A 22,444-nucleotide genomic window follows, 5' to 3' on the forward strand; every position below is an offset into this window, starting at 1 on the left:
AAGTTCTCACTAGTATCACTGCAATGGATTACATCATAGAATTGTAAGTGATGGACACATGTCTACCTTGCTGGCTTTGTTCTCTTGACAGTGTTTCCTGGCAGATTTGATTTTTGTACTGCTTCTTAAGGGAAATGCTGCTGAACTTAGCTCACTATTTTCAAATGATTTGGGGTGTAAGTGGATGGTTTGATATTATCCCTAAAGAGAGAGAGAGGCTGTCAAATATCCTTGTTTTGTTCTGGTACTTAGATTTTGTTATTCCTTGAACTCAAAAGAGCAGCCCATGCCAGTATATTGCTCTTTCCTCTTTGTTATTAGATTAGATATTGTATTAGATTTTGCTAAAATGCTCCATATTTCTGGTATGTGTGGAATATTTCTTGTTAGAAGAGTATCTGGAATTCTTTTGAACATTCCAATTTTCTCAAACATTTCTTACATCTCTTCTGATTTTTTTCTTTTGAATCTTCAGTGCAGCTCCATGATGACAAAGTTGCAATAAGTGTTAGGAGTCCTGGCCATGTTTTAATCAGCTTCTTTCTCCATCTGAGCTGTTGGAGTTGCCCTTCTTGGTTATTGCATGACAGTTGGTTTGTTTGTGGTTTTTTAGAAAGAAATATCTAAAATTCATATGAAATTATGATTATTCATAGATGAATTAGTGACATTTGTACATATGGAGCTTTGAACTGTGGCAAGCTGAGAATCCTTCTTGCTAAAACACACATTAGTTCCAGGAACTCCTGAAGAATTCCTAAGCTTCCATCTCAGTCATATTCAAATCTTGGCTTGACTTTAATATGTTCTCATTCTATACCTACACACTGACAGCTGCAGTGAGAAACACATCATTGGGATTTGCAGTGTATGCCAACCTCTTGACAGCCTTCTGTAATTTTGATTCTCTCCTAGGCAGTGTCATTCAGTCATAGGTAAGGTAAATTTAGAGAAACGAGGCATGGGCAGAGGTGCTTCCATATCTAGTATTAGACTTCTAGGTGCTCTCAATGAAGAAGAATGTGGTCTTCATTATTTTGGCTTATAAATAAAGGATAAATCTACTTACCTGCTCACTAGAGGACTGAAACATTTGAATTGCATTCCAGTATTACAGTGTGGGTTTTGGTTTTTTTCCTTCAAAGGTTCATGTAGTACCTGAAGAAATTCTCATTGTATTTTATGTAATCCAAAGACAATGAGAAGTCCAAAAGACTCTTCTGCAGTATTGTAATGAAAAATAGTTAACAGAGAAACAAAACAAGTATGAATTGGTCATTATAGTTCAGTCATCTAACACAAGACTTAGTACAGAGGGAATTTGGGAAGTATGCAGAGCTAACGTGCATGTCCATTTTTGCCACTCTTTGCATGGCCATTTCAGGTTTCAGAGAACTGTGAGCTGCTTGATGTGAATATGTGTGGGAGCTCTTCAGTTTCTTTGCAGCATGCAGAGAATATTTGCATGTGAAAATCTGCTGTTACTGCTAAAAACCTAAAGGTGAATAAATTATTTTTTACTGGGAAAGCAGGAAGAAGAAACCAAGTGTAGTATCAACAGTGTTTGCTGTGTGCCAATTGATAAAAAAGCTCATCGTATGCCATATGCCAACCAATTGGAAACTAAATATTGTGCCATATGCCAAACAGTTGGAAACTTTGCTCAATTTTGATGTGGCTATTCTGAAGTAAATATGCATGAAACAACATATGTTTTTTGTCAGCCAAATGTGTGACCGTGCCATTTCCAGACTGTGCAATTCAAGTGTGTTATTAAAACTAATATTTGTATTTTTTTTGTTGAAGTGTTCCTCATCAGGTGAAAAAAGAACTCTTCCAGAACTCAAAGAAAATTCTACAAAAAGCCACAATCACCCTCCTTTTTGCTTTTGTTTTTGTTTTGGTTTTTTTTTTACATCTCTTCTTTCCTGGCTCTGTCTAGGCACTGAGTTGTCAATGCTCAGGTGAGATGCCCATTTTCTGCTGGTTTGTTCAAATTTTTGTGCGAGTCCGACACTGCAGCTGTGGAAGTATGTATGAAAATAGTGGGCTGGCTCCAGACAGCGAGTGAGGGGCTTGCCAGGCCACTCTCACGTGCAACGCTGTCGTCACAGAACATCCATCAGTCGTTGCTCCTAATGTTCCTAAGCATGTCACGGACTTGCGTTTTATTTTCTTTCCATAAGGCACTTGTACAACTCTCACGTCACTCTCATTTAGAGGGGTGAACCTGAGATGGCTATGCTGTTAAGTGAATCTCTTTCTCCCATTGTTCTCTCCACCAGTGAGTGCCAGTGAACCCGAACCAGAGACAGAGACAGAACCAGAACCAGAGCAGGAGGCTGAGGCTGAGGCCAAGCAGGGAACGGAGACACCCAAGGAAATAGAGGCTGCAGAGGTGGGACCAGAGAGTGAGGTGGAGCAAGGACCAGAGAGAGAGCCAGAAGAAAGTGCAATACTCAGTGAAAAGGAGAGGCAGAATGAGGAAGTGAATGAAAAAGACAACTGTTCTGCATCCAGTATATCCTCAGCAAGCAGCACTTTAGAGAGGGAAGAGAGAGAGGACAAGTTAACCAGTGACAATGAAACTGGTAAAGTGAAGCTTTTTCAATAATTGTGGGTTTCTGGTGGAAAAAAAAAATGTTAAATTAGCAGCTCTGATACTGTGTTAATTAGCTAACAAATCCTTTGCACCTATCTAAGACTTTCTTCACCATGGCCAAGTCTTGTCCACTCTCTACTTAAACATCCAGACTATATTGGGGTTACTATGTTTCAAGGACAATAAGGCCTTGATGAAATAAAGTTTCATTTGATTTGAGATAATTTTCTTTCATTAGGATTAATGTATTAACTACTGAATCATCATTTTGCAGACTTGCATCTCCAGCTCCTGGAGAATTTATTTAGAATCCTGTACATGGGTCAGTGAGACAAAGGGCTGTGCTGACATGATTTGTCACAAAGTTCCAGATACCATTTCTCATCATTATAGTGGAAAAGGAAGGGCAGTGAGGGCTGAGATGTTTGTTTCTTCCCTTCAGTTCTTATGTCTTGGTCAGGCTTTAGACAGCAGAGAGAGATATGCAGGAGCTGGTGAAGATGAATCTGGGCTGTGGCCATTTTTAGCTCATGTGGAGGAGGCACATGAAATACACCTTGTCTGGAAAAGACCAGTTTTATGGTGCTGAGGGATTTCAGTCAAGTACACCACCAGGTACCAGCCTGGAAAGGTCCCTAGCATGGGAAACACCTTAAGAACCAAGTTTCTGCCCAGAGAGATAATGATAACCAGAGTTTGTCATACAGCCCAGGCAGAGAAGGAATAAAAGGCAGATTTTGAGTTTGTTGATTATTATTTTCTCTTTTTCATAGGGAGGTAAAGGAATGTAATGTAGTTAGGGCATTTGATTACCAAGTTTTCTTAGGTCTGAACCATGGAATGCATTGTCCTATATTTTCTAAATTCTAGATAAGAACATGAGATATGCTTCACTCTGTGAAGGGTCCTGCTCTGTCCTGAAAGAAGAGGGGTAGTTCTGAATCCCAATGATTACCTCACAGACATAAACTGTCAGATTAAATTGTTCAAGTTTAAATCTGTCACTTTTTTTTTTCTGAGAAGCATTACATGAATTACATCCTAAATTTTAGAGCTAATTTCTTTTCAGTCAGCACCAAGATTGAGTTACTTAGAATGCTATTGTACTCATAAAGAATATAGATAGATATATCTGTAGGAAAGGCTGGGGAGGGATCACAGATGAAGGATGTTGCTGCACTGTGGCATAGTCCAAGATAGTCCAAGTGCAAATAAAGGAGAGCAGTTGCAAGTTTTTTCTCCTTGTCTGTTACCGGTACCTGTTAGTACTCTAATTTAAAGTCCCTATGTACTTTTGTTAAAAGCTAAGAAATGTACTCTTACTAAAATCAACGTCTTAAAATTGTCCTACACTACCAGTAGACCAAAGATTTATTTGGTAGTGCTGTATAGGAGGACTCATGTAGTGAGTTATTTGCTCTCTGGTAGGTGAGGAGTTTTGGAAAGCAAACAAGAGCACTTTCTCCTGCAGTTCTGACATTCCCAGTAAGCATTTTGCCATTTATGAGATGGCCTATTGGTTCTGACCAAGTGCATTGAAGACAAAGGAATGAAACCCTTGGTGCAAGCTTCTTCATTAGCCATCCTGCCAAATTTGGCTTCCAACAAGTCATTGTTTCTCCAATGGTATTTCAAAGCTTTACTTGTGGAGAGGGAGGGCAGGAGAGGCCACCAAGGTAGCAAGAGTCTTCACTGAAATGATCTTTGATCAGCTTGGACAGTTAGAGGTGAAATTGAGAAATGCAAATTACAGACTGTGTCTGGGAAAATTCTGATGAATAGTTTTGCAAAGGGATTAAACACTGGAGGATCCCATCTGGTAAAACTAAGGGGGTTAGATCATGTGGGGTTTGTGGGGTGGATCTTGGGAACCATATTGAGCATCTTTGAAGGAGTGGCTCAGAGTTAGGGGGAAATCCTCTGCGAGAGCTCAGCTGGGTAAAATCTGTGATGTGGGAAGGAGTTGTCTTGTGATGTTGTCTAGTGAAGCTACCTTAGAGAGAAATCTAAGAGAGTGCCTCAGGTGACAAGTACTGGTAAGAAAGCAATCCCGTGGATCAAGTCTGAAGAAAAATGAGCAGCTAATGGAAGCAGTCAAGCCGCCTGCAGGAAAGTAGGTTGTATCCATTTCCGAAAAAAAAGTCTTTCTTTTGTCTGGGGTTAAACCTCTGGACTGATTTTAAAACATGGTTTAGAGCTTGATCTAAATAGAGGCAGGAGTCACTGCTGTCCACACAGTTTGTGCTGCAGGGCCCTACATTTTAATGCAGTGTTGTTTTACGGGAGAGGAGGCAGGGAGTTGTGGGGCCCTGGATGTAGATCTCACCAGAAGGACACCTTCTCAGAGCACAGATCTAGATGTTGTGGTAAAGAGGAAGCCTAAAATATTTTGAACTCCAAGGTATTGAAAAAGATGAGTGCATAAGGGAAGAAACAAAAATAAAATGGGAATTTAAGAAAAAGGGAAACCTAAAGGTATAAAAGAAAATCTTTAACCACAAGGACCCCCAAAAATGCAGGCTAGCCATCAAAGTGAAATCATAAAAGAAGCAGAGTTTGTGAAAAATGTATTAATAAAATGTGTAAGGACTATGGGGAACAGCAAGAATTCCATACAGGAAATACAGTAAGTGTGAAGAATTATCATTGTTGCATGTTTAATCACTTTATCTGACGCCCACTGGAAAAAGGAGCACCATAATTTTTAGACACATTATCCACATTGGTTAGGAGTATTAAATTCAGGAAAATGGAGTCATAGAGACGCTTACATCATATATTTTTACAGTTTGACCACTATAATTTGTTATTTATGGTGCTGTCTCAAACATGGTATTTTGCATATTATTGGTGAGAAGAGCAGTAGTCAGAAAGATGAAGCTTCATTACAGTAAAATGTTAAATGAATGTGATGTGGGAAGGCCAACAGTCTTTCAACACTAACATATAACAGGGAGGTTAACAGTGATTGATGGGCAGCATGTTCAAAGTTATTTTATAAAGGTTCTCATATTATAAACAACCTTGAAAATCTTTCTTATGCTTACACTCACTGAATTGCCCTGAGAGCTGTACCCTGGGTATGCAGCCTGCTTTGGAATTGCAATAGTGTGTATTATGAAGATGACCCAGTTACCTAGCCAGGGGGTTCCGAGGGTCTGAAAGCTGCCCTTCCCTAGCCAGAAGGGTGGGAGGAGGAGGAGTAAACAGCTACATGTTGACCTTGACATCAGGCAGGGAAGATCTCTTTCATATGAAAATTTTCCTGAGGTTGTTCCAGTACATGGCCAGATGAAGAGTACAATGATAACCTGTTTTGTGTCATTGTCATGATAGTTAAGCCCCATGCTGGAATATGAAAGGTTGTGAGAATTTAGGCACTGTGTAAAATGAGCTGAGGTAGCAAGGACAAAATGAAACCTGACAGATTTCAGGAGAAACCTGAACATTCAAATCCTGAAAGTTGTATAGTCCCTCCCAAGTTACATATTATGTTCTACTCCCCCTCCTTTTTTGAGATGTACTCCCAACACATCAAGATCAGGCTGTGTATCAGCCCTGTATCTTATTTCAAAATTTTCGCAGTAACTGCTAACCCACTTTCAGACTAGTTGAACGTATGTCTCCAGAATGGTTTTTTTGGTGGGTTGAAGAGTTCTTGGTGCTTTGACTTCTTTCCCATGACTCTTCCCATCTGTATGTGTGATTGCAGGTCCATGGTCCCAGACCATTCAGGATGCTGGTGTGAATGAACAGTGCAGCAACATCCTCAACAACAAGCGGTTTATGCTGGACATGTTGTATGCGCATAACAAAAAGCCCAAAGATGAAGAGGAAAAGGAGCTGGAGGCGAAGGAGGAAAAGAAGGAGACGGAAGAAAGTGAGGAGTCACTCACTAGCCTAGCCAGCAGGATCTCTATTCTTCAGGCCACAAAGCAGGCCAAAGATGAAAGTGTCAAAAAGATGGAGATTGGAAATCTGGATAACCAAGGCAGTGTGAAAGCCTTTGCAGAAAAATTCAACAGTGGTGAGCTGGCTAAGGGGACAGCAGTGCCTGAAGATGAAATCAGCGAACAGGTCCCTGAGAAAACACCAGCACAGACAAAGAAGGAATCTGATTACATCTGGGATCAGCTCATGGCTAATCCTCGAGAACTTAAAATCAAAGACATGGATTTTACAGACTTGGGGGAGGAGGATGATGTAGATGTGTTGGACATGGATATGGGTCCTGGGGACTCCCTTGTTCCCCCTCCTCCACCTCCACCTTCTTTTCTGGGTTTGCCTCCTCCACCGCCTCCCCCCTTGTTTGGATGTCCGCCTCCACCTCCACCCTCTGCTAATTTATTGGCTCCTCCTCCACTGTTCAGCACTCCTCAGGGTTTAGGGTCACCCCAGGTTTCTAGGGGTCAGCCAGCATTTATAAAGAAGAAGAAAACCATCCGTCTGTTTTGGAATGAGGTACGGCCATTTGAGTGGCAGTGTAAAAACAACAAACGCTGCAGAGAATTCCTGTGGTCGAAACTGGAACCCATTAAGGTGGACACTTCCAAACTGGAGCATCTCTTTGAGTCTAAATCCAAGGAACTGCCTGTCACAAAGGTACAGCTTGTATTCAGTTTGCTATTTGTTGCTATTGTATTGGTATTCATTCTGAATTAGATCTAGGTGATTTATGTTGTTTATATAAAAGCAGTGGAAATTACTGGATGTGTTTCTAGCTTGGCCTATGACGGAAGATATTCCATGGCCTGACACTAGGGATGAGCCTAGGGTGGTGCATGTGCCAAGTTGCCCTTCTGTCTCAGTTCTGCCAGTTGTGGGATATCACTCCAGGTGGCAAATACAACCAATTTTACATTAGATTGTCCACAGCTGAGTGCCAGACTAGATATTGGAATCTGAAATACTTTCTGTTGCATTCATAAAAAGGTCACAGCATGGTGATTCATATCTGTGTATTTGACAGTCCTTCACTTGGTAATATTTTCCTAATCATTATGTGGAAAGGTTAGAATATCAGACTGGATCTGCTGCAGAAAGTCTACACATGTGCTTTGTTCTGAAGGATCAAATTATCAGCTGGACCATGTTTACAGCTGAACTCTGCAGGGGTGTTGGGTTTATACTGGTGAAAAGGCCTATTTTAAATCTTTAATTTATGCAATGTGGCAATGTTAGGATAGAAGCTGGCACAGGAAATACCTCTGTAGCTAGGATTCCCTCTTCCTTAGTATTGTTATAAAATAAACTCACAAAGGCTTATGACATGGCTGTTTAATATTAGAATCAACAACAAAAGAAAGCTTTTTATAGTTACATTTAGGAGGAATTTGAAGTAGCATTAAAAAAGTTATCAGCCTAAACATTTGTTTTTCATGGTTACATAAACTCTTTTTCTTCTAAGCAGCATAATTGGTATCAGGGAAACAATGGTTTTTTCTAGTTAATATGACAGTAAAAATGTCCGTCTCTCTTAAAATAAATGAATTGCTTGTGTGTTTTCTCTTTGTGCCTATATGTCTTATAGTAACATAAAAAACAGTCAGGACCTTAAATATTTTACTTCTCTTTAGCTAGAGAAAGTTGTTATAGCTATTATGTATTATAGATATTATTGTTTGCTCCTACTCTGGGGAATCTGGATGTCTCATAGTAAAGGTTCTCTGTGTCACTTGTCCAGTTTATTAACTCAAAATTTTCTAATAGTTATTCTTGATCTTCCTGGCCAAGTGGAAACATTGGAATTTCTATAATCAAGCCCTCAAGTAGCTAGCAAGCAACAGGTACATGAAGAGATGGCTCATGTAGACCTGCCATCACTGCTCTTAGCTGAGCTTTTTTGTGACACAGATGCATGCAAATCTGAAACGTATAGTGTAGCACCTTTAAAAACGCATTCAGCTGATTGTTCATCTGGCCAATGCTGAGATTAATTTCTCTCTCTAATTCCTTTTCTGCTGAGGAAGGAATGCTGGTGACGTCGTGGCGTGCTACTCCTCATCTCTCTCCCCGTAAATATAAATCTGCCACAGATGGTTCATAGATGGAAGGAATGAGAGCATTTTCTTAGATCCATAAAATATTTAATTCCTTGAATTGAATGTGGAATGATAACATATTTGCCATTTCCAAAATTTAGCTTTGTGCTAACTGCCAGCATTGTAATGGAGCACTCTGGCTGATTCCTAATCTTTTATTCTCACATGAAATTTTGATAAAATTTTAAGTTCTTGAAATTATGACTTGTTTACTTTTCCAGTCAATCATCAGTGCATGTTCCCAAACTACCCTTGGCTATTTTCCCTCCCTCACACTTGCTTCTCAAACCTGCCTGATGCTTTGGCACAGCTTTTGGCTTCTGGCTGGAAGATGAGTGAGCAGGTTTCTTTGAAATTAGTGCAAGTCTGAGGAATGATTTAGGTGCTTTCCCCTTGGCGACCAATAACTGCTCTCTGCATGAGACATTGTACTTTTGGCTCTCTTTCCACCCTGTCCCATAACACAGACATAGAAGTCTCATTGTCTCATTGCAGAGAAGACAATGGGGACCAAGGAGTACTGTAGTAGAACTCTGTGCAGGGTTTTGAAGCTCCTGCCTGGTTTTTATAAACACCAGCAAATCTTCCAGAGCAGAGATGGTCCTTAGATCAAGTGAGAGTGGGAATAATTAAGCAGACCACCGAATCTGTAAAAGACTTGAGGTTTGGTCCAAAGATTGCACTCAAATTAGGATAGCTCTCGATTTTTCCAGACTGCTTGGTTTATTTCCAGAGAGCACATTCCCCGTTGTGTCTAGTTTCTCCTGTCCAATGGCTGCAATCCAAAACAGGTTTATTCTATAATATCGTAAAGTCTGACTCACAGCTCAGTTGGTTCAGCTGAAAAAAGAGTGCAGAGCAACAAATCAAAAGTCAAATCTCTATATTTCATAGCAAGAGATGGAAGTAGGTGCATGGAAAAGGAACAGTCCAGAAGGATGAGAGGAAAAGCAAAGTCAGGGTGTATAAAGGGGGGATTGGCTCTATCTTGTGCTTGTGCTCTCTCCTACAGCTGTAACCAATTTTACTCCAGTTTCTAATCCTTCACTGTGATTTCCACAACACACAACTATAAACAGCTACTTCCTGGCTCATGAGAAGTTTTTCATTAAACACAATAGACTGTAATAAAATAAAGTGGATTTAAAATTGTAGGATATAATACAGGGTTTGGGGGACTGGGACTTGGGGAGGAGATTCTTGATTTTAGGAAATTTTATGCCACACTGACAAACTTACACATTGATATTATTTAGTGGAGCACCTTTAGTTGCAGATGGTGTATTTTTTAGAATAGAGCACCCTATATTATATTTGCCAATAGAAAGAGTGATCAGATATCCCCTCCAAACCAGTGTAGTATTTCCTTCCTTCTCACAAGCAGGTATTTTGGCAAAGTACTTCAAAGTGTTTACTTTTCTGTGAAGAGAAGTGAAATAATGCAGACACTCCTGAATCAAATGCTGTTGTTCAGCCTTTGTGCCATGCACTTGGTTTTGCATGAAAGTATTATTTTGCTGATTCATGTATATCCTGTGGGACATAGTGATCCATCATGTGCCCACAGACAAAAAATTAGTAGGAGAGAAAAAGGAAGGAATCTGTTTTCATGTACATATGCTTAGACACATATTCCTTTTGAAGAGATTTGCTGCAATTTCAGTAAATGCCAAGGCAAGCCATAAATGTGGACCAGAATTTCAGAAAAAGATTACAAACAGATATCCTGGAAAAAGTCAGTAGCAGCTGAGCGAATCCATTTTAAATCTCTTCTATTGAATCCTTGCTAATTGAAATAGAAATTTTAAAAAAAGACATCTCACTATTAAGGTAGATTTTTCTGCACTACTGATGCAGACTTTTACAACTTTAAAGGCAGGAGATATTTCTGAGTTGGTGGTCATAATATAATTATTTATTTATATGACCACTTGAAAAGTTACTTAATTTTTCCTGCTTCCCATATTAATTAAAGCAAAGAGGCATGTTTAAGACTATGTTCTCATCAGACTGTAAATCACTTTCTGTGAGATGGTAATAGGCTTTAAATAATCCATCTGAAGACTACCCAGTCTTCAACAGAGGCAAGAGAATGTGCCCAGTTAGGTCTTGTAAAGGTCTAAATGCACTAAAATTGTTAATATATTGCAGAAGTGTTTCTTTTCCACAGATTATACTACCTGGTATGTTTGTATTTTATAACTATTTTTGAAATTTCATTAAATAATATAGTATATATAGTATTTAGAAGTTCAGGGATTGCACTTCATCCTAACACATTAAAATATAAAATCAAGTGCATTAGTTCACTGTTCCCTCAAGCATTTTAAGTCACTCTCTGATAATGAATTTATAAACCATAAATCGAAGTCACCAAATATTACAGTAGAAATTAGTAGTTGTAGCTTATTTCAACAGTCAGATGCTTCCACCTTGCAATTTCATTGCAGGCAAAAGCAATTCTTTTCCTAGCATGAGGTTCATAATAGTAAAATCTTTCTCTTTTCTTCATTCTTTTATTTATTTGGAAAGGATTTCTTTGGAACTCAGGCGTCATCCCAAGAATGGATTTAAAACCTCTTCAGCCCTTGCTCTTGAAAAGGGTTACTCACCCCAACATTTTTCATCCCATATGCAGTTATAGCTCTGGAAAATACCTCCATGCACTCATGCCCTGTGCAGCTCATCTGTCTTTCATAACTTGTTGTTAGGGAGCTTGTGCACTGTAGGGATCGCATTGATCCTGGCCGTGAGCATCCTGTGTCCCCTAAATGAATATGTCTCTTTTGTCAGACTTGGGAGCCTAAAAACAGAGCTGCAGATTTGAGGCCTGCTTACCCACACCACATGTGGGAAGCCTAAATTTAACTCCTTTCCCCTGGCCTTTTCCCTTCTGCATAAATTCTTTGGAGCTGTGTAATTCTGTGCTCCAAAGGACAAGGTAGAAAGTGGTGGTTTAAAAAAGACTTAGTGCGATACAAACTAAAGAGGAAGCAGTCTCTGGTGAACCCTGTTTCGTTTTAATGTGGTCTTGGCCACTAACTGTGGTCCTGAGAATGTGATTAGTGGCTCAGGAAGTAAAAGTTACTGCATTAAAGGAGAAGCTGCATCTCGCATCCTTCAGGTAGCTCCCCAAGAAAAAGAGGAGTCTACTCAAAGAAGAGAAAGTTCAGAAGGCTTTGGCAATACTTTTAAGCTTTTAAGAAGAAATCAGTTCTGACAGAACTGATATAAAAACATTGAAAACAAGTGTTATCTTTGCTCTCCTAAAATTTATTCTGTTTACTGCAAAATTGCTTCTTTTTAAATTTAAAAAAACAACCCTCTTATTACTTTCTCAGATCATCGTTAGGTATTCTCCAACTTCCATGAACTGCACCTGCCTTCAGTCCCATATGCCCACAGAAGTTGCATCATACCACATTAGTTGTTCTGATATAATGAAAGACTGTGGTATCACACAGGTGCTGGGCAGGCTGCAGGAAGCAATAGGCAAACCTCTTTCTGTGCAAGCAAGGTTCTGAGCTGTGCCAGAAAAAAGTATCTTTTTAATGATACAGCTGCATTCTTCGTTATGGGCTGTCCACAGCTGGAGGTGCTTTGATGAATTTGTATTTACTAACTTCCAACTCAAAACCAGCACATAGTAGTGGGGTAGTGGGCAGTGGGGTACTTTGTGTCTTGGTGGCTGTGGAGCAGACCCAAAGAAAGTGAAGGACAAAGCTCAGTAGTCTGAAAACTAATACTGAACACAGATTAAGACTCAAGCAGTAAGTCTTCTCCTGGACTTCCCCCAAAACCACCAGAGATGTGAGACTGATACATCAGCAGGACTTCTCCCTACACTCCTGTGCTTGACAGCATTCCTCAGCCCATGTCTGATAGGGAAAAGGAAGAAGAACTACAGAAAACATGCTCACAGTGATCACATACGTGCAGAGGGAGGAAAGGGAATGAAGGGCAGAGTCCTCTCACCTTTCAGGTACCCAGCACAACATACGTAGTTACCAAGGAGAGACCTAGGATGGGATGATGAGAGAAAGAGAGACATGGTGAGGTGTAAAAGCAAAGACCACATTCAACACTACCTTATGCCATATAAGGGGATTTCAAGTCACCTTGCATAGTCAGTTCACATTTTGCCACTATAAGGATGAGGAAAAAGAGAAAGAAATTCCTTGTGTCTACAATAGAATAGAATTTAAACCATCTGTTGCCAGTTCTTTGTGATTTTATTATTGTTTGTACTGGAGGTAAGATCCAAGGATATGGATGGTCTCAAATAAAACTTTGAAAAAAGTATGAGGGTTGAAATTTTTCTGCATCTCTGAAGGACTTGACAGACATATCATGAGCAGCAAGGTAGAATAACTTTCCCCTGGCAGCCAGAGGTCAGAAAACCATGTCAGTGCCTCCAGAAGGGCACCTACGGCTCCTTTCCCATTGTCTGAGGTAGATTTATAACACAGGAGAATGCAGGCAGGCAGATGGGAACAATTCTGTTTCTCAGCCAGCCCCACAAGTGAGAGAGGGTCCAGATTGGTGCGTCTAACAGGGAATTGAGCCCTGGAGCCCCTTGGCTGCCCAGCCGCTGCACCATCAGTCCTGTTCTGGCCAGTCCTGCTGCACAGCAGAGATCTGGTCTGGCAGAGGCAGTTTCAGGTGTTTTTCAGACTGGCTTCTGTCCCAAACTGCCTTTTTGAAGACTGTGTCAGACTAGCTCTGCTTTGCACGGCAGCATTCAATCTCTGAATCCTGGCAACTCATGTTGATGGGATAAGGATGTACTAGAAGAATTCAGCTTGTTTTGATGCCTGCAAATAAATTAGGTTTTCATTCAGTGTCAGCTTTCTTTAGTGGGGGAAGTCATTAGTGAAAGGAGTGACTTTTCCTTTATAAAACAGATCAGAGGAATAATGACCTTGTTCTCTTCTTTCCCAAGAAAACTGCTGCGGATGGGAAGCGACAGGAGATCATTGTGTTGGACTCAAAGCGAAGCAATGCCATTAATATTGGCTTGACTGTGTTGCCCCCTCCCCGCACCATCAAGACTGCTATTTTGAACTTTGATGAATATGCCTTAAACAAGGAAGGAATAGAGGTAAGAGGGAACAGTCGATGTCTTCAAGTCTGCGTTTGCAATACTTTTTTTCCCCATGTTGTAAATGGTACAGGCCAGACTGGTCATGGAAGGGTATATTATGTCATATCTGAGTGTGAAATTTGTGAAACCAGTGCAGTGGGCTTAGAAGCAGGAAGTATCATGAGGCTACGCATGGTCAGTGATCATGGATTATCTGCTTGCTTTGGGTAGAAATAGTGTTAATTCCTGACAGGTTTTTCAGAGTAGTATCTGAAGCTTGACTGAAATATTGTGAGCAGCAAAAATAGGCAGTGAGTTACTAGGGCTGATACAACTAGTACAGGGTTTAATAAATTTCATGCTCAGCTAGCTGCTGGAGTCATTCTAGATTGTATATCTAATGGAAAACAAATACGGCGACTAGTTCTGCCCAGAATAGCATTTCTATGTTACTGTTGTTTGAAGAAAAACAGTTGGTATAAAGATTACAGATGATGTAATTTTTACCACTACATGTTTGACTTTGCAGATATTCTTACCAAGATCCAAGATGAGCTCTGTTTATTATTTTTTTATCAAAACATTTTTCTTCTATGAAGTGTAAAAGAAGCCTGTGACTCTACTGTTTTTTTCATTATGGTCATCTTATTTTCATTTATTTATTTTTTTCCAATAAGCCTGTATCATCTAGTAAGAGTAATCTGCACAACTACAAATCTCAGCCAGTGGCTATCAGAGGTCATATATTAATTCACAGTGACCTTTTAGTGGTTTGGCACTGTGTTTCATGATTTCCCCCTTTCCACCTTCACCTTGCTGACTAGAAAAGAAAATGAGAAAAGCTTCCTGGACTGAAAATGGTGTTGCCAACAGTTGGATGCAAAAGACATGCTAAAGGCAAAAAATCCTTCTAGCTAGAAGGCAAGGCCTGATTCATCCCTACTAGAACATTGTTTCTTCCCCAAACTCTATTACTTTTTGCTATATGCATCTTTTACTCGTATTATGAAGGTGACAGATCACTCTAAAACCAGCAATTTTTCGTGACCCAGCCCAAATACCCACCACTGCAGTCTGCACTATTAAGCTTTAAAATATTGGAGAGGAGTACCCCTCCAGCCAAGCCCAACTCACAGCCAGTTAGATCTCAGTGCTGTAGGCAGTATTTCCATAGAAAGTCCAACATAAAATGGCTGACAAAGGAGGATGAGTCTTCATTAACTTCTATGTATCCTCTCCTTAGAAATGTGTCCTTCTCTGGCTTCAGGTGCTCTGCACCAGCCCACCCTTTCCACGGCCAACATTTGTATCTGGGCTGTCCATCTGCCAGCCACCTGTTGTGGTGTCCACAGCTGTGCTTTGTACCACCACACCCTCCTCTGAAAAGGGTGGCTTTTCCATTAGCTATCAGAAACCCATAATTTCATTTAAAATATGTATGAAGGTGGATTTCAATTTGAAGAATTTAAGAAACCCGGAAATTGTACACTATTAATATACTTGCCCAGTGTTAAAGGAAAAGTCTCTGAGGTCTGTCCCCACAGTTTGATGTGATGCGAGTAATCCTAATGTAATCATTCAGGTATTTAAAATCAAGAGAAAGGATAAGTGCAGCAGAGCCCAGGTACTTTGCACTTTGAGGAATGAAGTCTTGATTGGTTGGGAAGGATTATGTTCATGGAGAGAGGTGCTTTTTTTCTGCAACTCTATATATTTATTTACTTCTTATCAGGTAAAACCACACACTGAATTCAGATTTCCTTTTCAATCCCAAATTACATATTTCTCTTACAGCATGTTACAGAGTCAGACCTTTATAGTAACAGACAGGGCTGTATTAAGCTATGCAGAATTGGCCAGGTTGCACACAGGTTGATACAAAAATGCATTATTGTGAGTCCCACTGTTTTCAGGAGATCCATGTCTCAGTTTTCCATACTGACCCTTTGGTCTAGAATATAGGCAAACTTTGTTTCCAGTGTCTCTTCCCTTTTGCTGTCTTTTCAATTGCTTTAGCCCTAAAGTTAGCATAGAGGGAAGAGAGGTTATTGTTTCACTATAGATTTTTAGAAAGTTTTCTGGTTCCTATCTATCTAAATATAAGGAAATAATTGGTATTCACTTTGAAAGAATCAGCTTCATTTATTAAAAAACACACAGATAATATAACAATTTGCTATACAATGCAATTGATAGCTTATCTGTGGGTTGATTGAGGCAGGATTGGTATGGAAAAAAATATTCAATTTTGCCTAATAAAATTGTGCCATGGTGGATATTCAAAAGCCTTTCTGCACAATAATTGTCTAGAAGACATGTCACATCCAATAAGCAGAAGAGAGAGCAGGAAAAGAGATGTGTGTGATGACAACATAACATTCACTGCTAAAATTTCAGAGAAGATATAATTTAGGATCGTCTTCAGCTTTTGTCAGATCCAACAGAGAGCAGAGTACCAACAGTGTAAAAAGTCACCTGAGACATCCTTTGCCTTGGCAGTGAGCTCTGTGCCCTGTCCTTTACTGAGGAGCATCACCACTGTCATGTGAGTGTGAGCGTGGCTTTATTTCTGCATCTTGGTGGATTAAATGATACCTTAAAAGTGACTTTAGCAATTTCTTTAAGGACAGTGGACTAAAGCAGTGCTGGCAATAGTGCTAGCAACAAGGCAGATGTGCAGTGGGCTGCAGGCCCAAGTTCATGATAGCCCAATTCATCATCAAGTCCATCATTAGACCAGTAAGCCCAGCAGGGCCTCCACTGCTGCCCTCCATCCTGCTGAATGCTACTTTGCTTTTGACGTTGAACTCGTTAGTAATCCAAACTTTACTTTTTAACTTTAAAAATATAAATAAGTGAGGAAAATACTTATTTTATTATTATTATATATTATTATTTTAAAGCCCTCTATTCTTAAGTATGTTGCATATTTTTAGGTCTTAAAGTGGTTAGGTACCCCTGAGCTGTGAAAAAAGGCACAAAGTGGGGCCATGACACTAGAAAGGCAGATGTAGTCCACTTAGTATGCAAAGCAGGCACTGTTTAAGACTTATTTTCAGAGGAATGCATATTGTGTGTTTGCAAGCATGAGCCAATCCAGCTAGAAAAAAAATTCGCCGCCTTATGTTTGCCAAAGTGTTTGTGTTTTCCTTTCTTTGAATGCTTGGCATTCATTGTGTTCAAACAACTTGGAGCTCACTGCAGAATAAAGAACTGCCTCCTTAGCATGGATGAGGTCTTGCTGTGAGTTAAGCAAAAGAGGCAAGCTTAAAATCCTGGCGCCTGATTTTTCTGTACCAGAGGCAACTGCAAGAATGGAGTCCAACAAACCAGTCCTTGTGCTTGTCTGTAGCGAAGGAAATGAGTGGATCCCTCTATAAAGGGCTGCTCAGTAAGGGAATGTGGACCAAAGGGAAATAATATCAAAAGCTATGGTTAATTTAGCAGACTAAAATTAGGGTAATGCTGTGAGGAAATTAGTATGGTTTGTTTTCTGCTTTACCATAGGGCTTTGTGATGCTACACAATGTTGATTGCATTAGTAGGTACAGCTTTTAGTAAATCTTTGAAATGAAAAATTCTCTCCAGGTGTGCTGTACCCTCCATACCCAGGTGTGCTACCCTGCATACCCATAATAAATAATTGGAAGTATTGATGTCTGGAGTGGCTAGATAGCCCTGAGATGTAAAAAGGGGTAAGAAGTGAGAGCTTGATGTAAAAAGCCAGATGATTACATGTATGAACAAAAATCAAAATTTGATTTTTGGAAACAAGTAAAGTATTTACATTTTTATTCTGATCATTGATATGCTACATCAATATTTGCAGTTTCCAATTTGTTTAGGTAATACTATGTGAGAGTGATAAGATGTCTCAAATGATGCTAGGTCATGTGACCTGAAAGAAAACCTTTTTTCACAAGTGTAGACAGAAGAGAGAATGGCCTCAGTGGTGCCTTGCTGGCCAGACACCCACCGTCAATATATCACAGCCCTAATCTGTTTCAGACTTTATTAAAAAAAAAATGCCACACTTTGTCTCCTTGCAGCAAACCAAAACATCATCTGCAGTTTCTGTGACCAGCAATGACATGTTCATGTATTTCTGTAGAGAGCTGAGGAAGAGGAGTGGTCTGACTGAGGCAATGGTCTCAGTTCCTGATTATCATTTCCTGATTTAGAGGGTGGTCATCAGCATTTTAGATGTAGTTCCTTCTGAGAACTGGATCATTTTCGGAAGAGTCGTAGTAAAATTAGTGCAGGCATCTTCCCTTACAGTGAAGTTCTCACCTTCATATACTGTTACATTTTCCTAGAGTTTCTACAGGTAATGTAAACCAGCAATGGGTCTTGTTAACAGCTGCCTGGAAAGCTGAAATGTAAGAGAGCCATTCAGGAGTTGAATTATCTTCTGAGGCCAGTCAAACGTCTGGTGAAATACCTACTAACATGTATTTGGTCATGCAGGTTACGTCTTTGTGTTCCTCAAGCCATAGAAAGCTTTGGACACAACAACAACAAACAGATATTTGAGTTACTAATTTTTGTCAGGCTGTTGTTCACCTGGTAAGATCAGGTGAAACCAAACACAGATGATGAGACACCTCTGCAACCTTATCATCAATGAGAATCTCCTGTATCTCATGAAAGAGAAAACTTAAGCACCTAATTTCCTCAGAGGCACTGGGATATTCACCATCACTGCTTAGGTGCTTCCTTGCATCCCACACTGAGGTCCATGACTCCCAGTCATATGTTGCTTTTGTAAGTCGTTCCCTCTTAGGAACTTTTGGAGATTTTACCTCAGGATGGCAGAGTCCAGGAAATAAGCAGTTTGATCTCTTTGCTGAAAGTTCAAGTAGGTGGCCGAGTCTGGCAACAGAATAATTGGGGTTCATTATCTCATGCAAAAATTGCTTATTTTCCTCCATTATTTGTGCAGTGGTTTTCTTCAAAACATAAGGCTCTGGCCCAAACAGTTGTGTGAGAAAGCATGAAGGGGAAATACATGTGTCACGTGTACTAGAGAATATGAGCATAGGTTTGTTAATAACCAATTCTTCTTTAATTGACCTGAAGGTTACTGAGACCGCCTCAGTTACAAGAAAAAAATGAGAGAACTGGGCCTGTCCAGCCTGGAGAAGAGCAAACTGACAGAATCAATGTATTTGGTATCTGAAGGGAGGATGTCAAGAGAATGCAGGCCCTTCTCAGTGGTTCCCAGCAATAGGACAAGAGGCAATGGGCAGAAACTGATGCCCAGGAAGTTCTACCTGAATATGAGAAAGAACTTCTTTACTGTGCAGGTGACTGAGCACTGGAGCAGATTGCCCAGAGAGGCTATGGAGTCTCCCTCACTGGAGATATTCACAAACCATCTGTTTGCAATCCTGTGCCATGCTCTGGGATGGCCCTGCTTGAGCAGGGAGGTTGGTCCAGGGAGCAGGCACTGTGGTCCCTTCCAATGTAACCCACTCTGGCATTCTGTGTGCTGGGAAGAGCAATATGAAGTAATGATTGGACTCTAAGCTATTTGTGATTTAATGGTCACATCAGGTGCCAGTAACCTTCTGCCCTGCTGTGATTTTATGCTGCTTTTAATGTTAGATTTTTTTTAATAATAGAAATAAAAACTAAAATAATAATAAAATGGCAGATGGTGTACTCATCAGTTTCCAGCACTGAACAAATGGCTCAAATTAGTCAGAGTGGAAATCAAGAAGAGGAGCATTTCACTCCTTGGTCAGGGGCACACCAAGAATGATAACCAGCAGGATCAGAATCATTTGCCCAAGCAGATCAGGAGTGCTGGTGTAGGTCGTTGTTATGGGGGCACTTGCACCCTGGATGGTGTGAGTCCTGCCAGCAGCTCTGGCCCCACCAAGGCATGGCTTTCAGCAGCAGGGCTGATCCTCAGCAGCTGGCACCACAGGCACAGGCTCTTTTGCTTGGCATCCTCTGTTTCACATAGTATGGTATGCAGCACAGCAGCCTTTTGTCATGCTTTTTGTCAGCTCCATCTATCTTGTGATGTTTATATAAAGCTCAAGGAGGAAGAGAGTCCCCTTGGAAATAAAGCTTACTGTTTCTTTGCTCTCTTTAAAATGCCCCAAAGCAGTGCAAAATCTGGAGTGAAGGCATTGCCCCACCACAAAATACTTGTGGGATCCCTGGGTAGCTGCCAAAAGTCCTAGTTATTTGTAGGAGGCAATTGAGAATACTGCTGCAATGTTAGCCTTCAAAAATGCATCAGAAGCATTTTTACATCCATCACATGGCTGCTGCTAAACTCTCCATGTATGGATGTTCAATATGATCTTATTTGCAAGCTGTGCTGTCTCAGCTGAGGTCGTGTTGGCTGCCTCTTGCGAAAGAGAAGAGTAGGCACTAAGATGCCTGACTCCTCCAAGGGACACTGTGAAACACGTTTCTTTGTGAGTTTCAGGCTCAGTCTGGGTTTTTTTACAGACTTTTTTAGATGAGTATTAGCTCACCACTGAGACCATGAAGCAGCTATTTATAAATCTAGTTTTATGTTAGGCATGGTCCAAGTTACAGATTTCAGCGTGGATGGATGGGTGGCAGACACCTCTCAAAATCAATACACAAATGCTGTCAGTTGGAACGTGTGTACATCAGAATATTTTCCAAGCAGTCCTTTTCAGGCAAAGGAAAAGCACCAGAGTGTATTGAGGGATTTTCCTCCTCTTTTTTTTTTTTTTTTTTTTTTTTTTTTTTAATGAAGATATTAATTTATTAAGGTAGAATCTTGAGTCTCCAAGCAAGGAGGCTTTTTATTGTTGTCAATGTTGTTTATAACAACAAAGAGCAAGAGAGGCAACATTAACCAAAAAACTGCTTCTTTACTGATATTTATGGTAGAAAATAGACAGCAATACAAATGCTGTGGTTGAAATTAAGTAAGTCCCAGTTCAACAAATTGAACATTATTTGCCTGCTTAACTCTTGTTCTTTGCCTAATTGACCAGAAGTCCCTTGCTCTCTATCCATGCTTAACTCCGGTGCTGTACAGCCAGGGGACCTATTAGTACTGGAAGGGGGCAGTTGTGCTGCTGTGATGAATTGGCTATGTCCAGTGTTGGAACAAGGCTGTAGTTTGGATTGGCAGGTGTGATAGCTCTTTGGCTGTATTTTTATTATTCTCTCCTCCCCTTCAAAACAGCCTCTATCATTATAGACGGCTACAGCAAAAACATGTCATTCCTGAGATAAATAAACATAAGTTGTGTTAAAAATCTGTTTTGCTTTAAGGAGACATTGATCAGTAGGGTAGAGACCTCACCTTATCTGATGCCTTTATGTTGTTTTGCTTTTCTTTTTTATTTTGAAGTGCATTTGTTGTGTTAAAAACTGATTAAGAGGTAATACCTTAGAGAGCAATACTTTCAGAAGGAAAGCTGCCACATTTAAACAAACCTGTAAAATCCATGAATTGAAGGGAAAATTTAAATATTTTGAGCCACACTGACAGCAGAAACTGAAGATATTGAGATCCTTTTTCAGATAAAGAGGAAAAAAGGCCATATGTTATGCAGTGCATAATTGAGCTTTAAATTCAATGCGTGTTCCTTGGGAAGTTGTCAGGGTGAGATCTTTAAGAGTGACCTAGTAAGCTGCAGTAGTTTCCATGTTCCATAAGAAAAGCAAAACAGACTGAACAAAAATAAGAAATTATGGGAACAGCAAGAGACAGGTGTCCTCAAGTTATTCCTGTACACTTACAAGTGTGCTTGAAGATTTATAGATATTGGGGCTAAAAGGGATATTAAAATCTAGTCTGACCTGTTGTAAGTCACAGGCCACAAAACTATTCTCTTTCTACCCTGACTTCCATATGTAATTTACAGAAAGACTCTAAGTTCTGACTTAAAACGTATGAAAGTTGATGAGATCAGTCCTAATTTCCTTTTATCTCCTTCAGTGTTTCATCCCATGATTAGCCATATCTGAAAACAGATTTCAAAAAAATAAAAAGGCATTTTAATCCAGGTACATTTTTAAACAAGCTGCAGGTGTGTGAAATAGCAGTCCTCATTTTGCTTCCTTGTGCAGTGGATTAGTTCTTGGTTACTACTGTGCTTTCCTAATCTAACAGCCAAGGACTTGGGGACTTCTACTGTGGCTGCTGTGGGGTCACCCAGCTCACATGCCTCTCAGCCCCACTACTGATGCTTGCCTTTTGTCTCCCTGTATAGAAAATCCTGACCATGATCCCAACTGAGGAGGAAAAGCAGAAGATCCAGGAGGCACAACTGGCAAATCCTGATGTCCCCCTGGGCAGCGCTGAGCAGTTCCTTCTCACCCTCTCCTCCATCAGCGAACTCTCCGCCAGGCTCCAGCTCTGGGCTTTCAAGATGGACTACGAGATAGTGGAAAAGGTGAGGGAAAGCACAGGGATGGGTGGAGACTCTTCCGAGGCTTTGCTTAATCTTTCCCTGACCTTGGAATTATATGGACATTTTGAGGAAATGGTAAATGGGTCGCTTTTGTTTCAGTGGCCAACCAGGAAACCACTAAAATGATCCTTCATAATCTCTTCCTTCTATAAAAGAAAATTAAGAGATTATGTCTTCCTTCCTTTAATTAGTCAGTAATGATATTGAAACAAAGAAGAGAGCTAAATCTCTGCCACATCTACTCCAGATGTTGTTATTCAGGAAATTCTAACCTCAGAGCAATGAGAATTTTTCTTTGGTA

The 22,444-nt window shown here is 40.2% G+C and overlaps 1 protein-coding gene across 4 annotated transcripts in view; it reads left to right on the top strand.

Moving 5' to 3' along the window:
* The window catches only part of FHOD3 (formin homology 2 domain containing 3), a gene marked incomplete at its 5' end in the record, with an annotated part of 370,951 nt that overhangs the window by 304,530 nt on the left and 43,977 nt on the right, over positions 1-22,444 (top strand). For 3 of the 4 annotated variants that reach the window (XM_083878098.1, XM_083878099.1, XM_083878100.1), the window contains 4 exons: positions 2,286-2,591; positions 6,315-7,204; positions 13,586-13,744; positions 21,943-22,125. In XM_083878098.1, coding sequence (XP_083734224.1) covers positions 2,286-2,591; positions 6,315-7,204; positions 13,586-13,744; positions 21,943-22,125 — 1,538 coding nt within the window. The remainder of the gene's footprint in view (positions 1-2,285; positions 2,592-6,314; positions 7,205-13,585; positions 13,745-21,942; positions 22,126-22,444) is intronic. The other variant, XM_083878101.1, reaches the window with a different exon arrangement.

This window comes from Zosterops lateralis (assembly GCF_965231275.1).
Source record: "Zosterops lateralis genome assembly, chromosome: 1".
NCBI classification, from domain to species: domain Eukaryota; kingdom Metazoa; phylum Chordata; class Aves; order Passeriformes; family Zosteropidae; genus Zosterops; species Zosterops lateralis.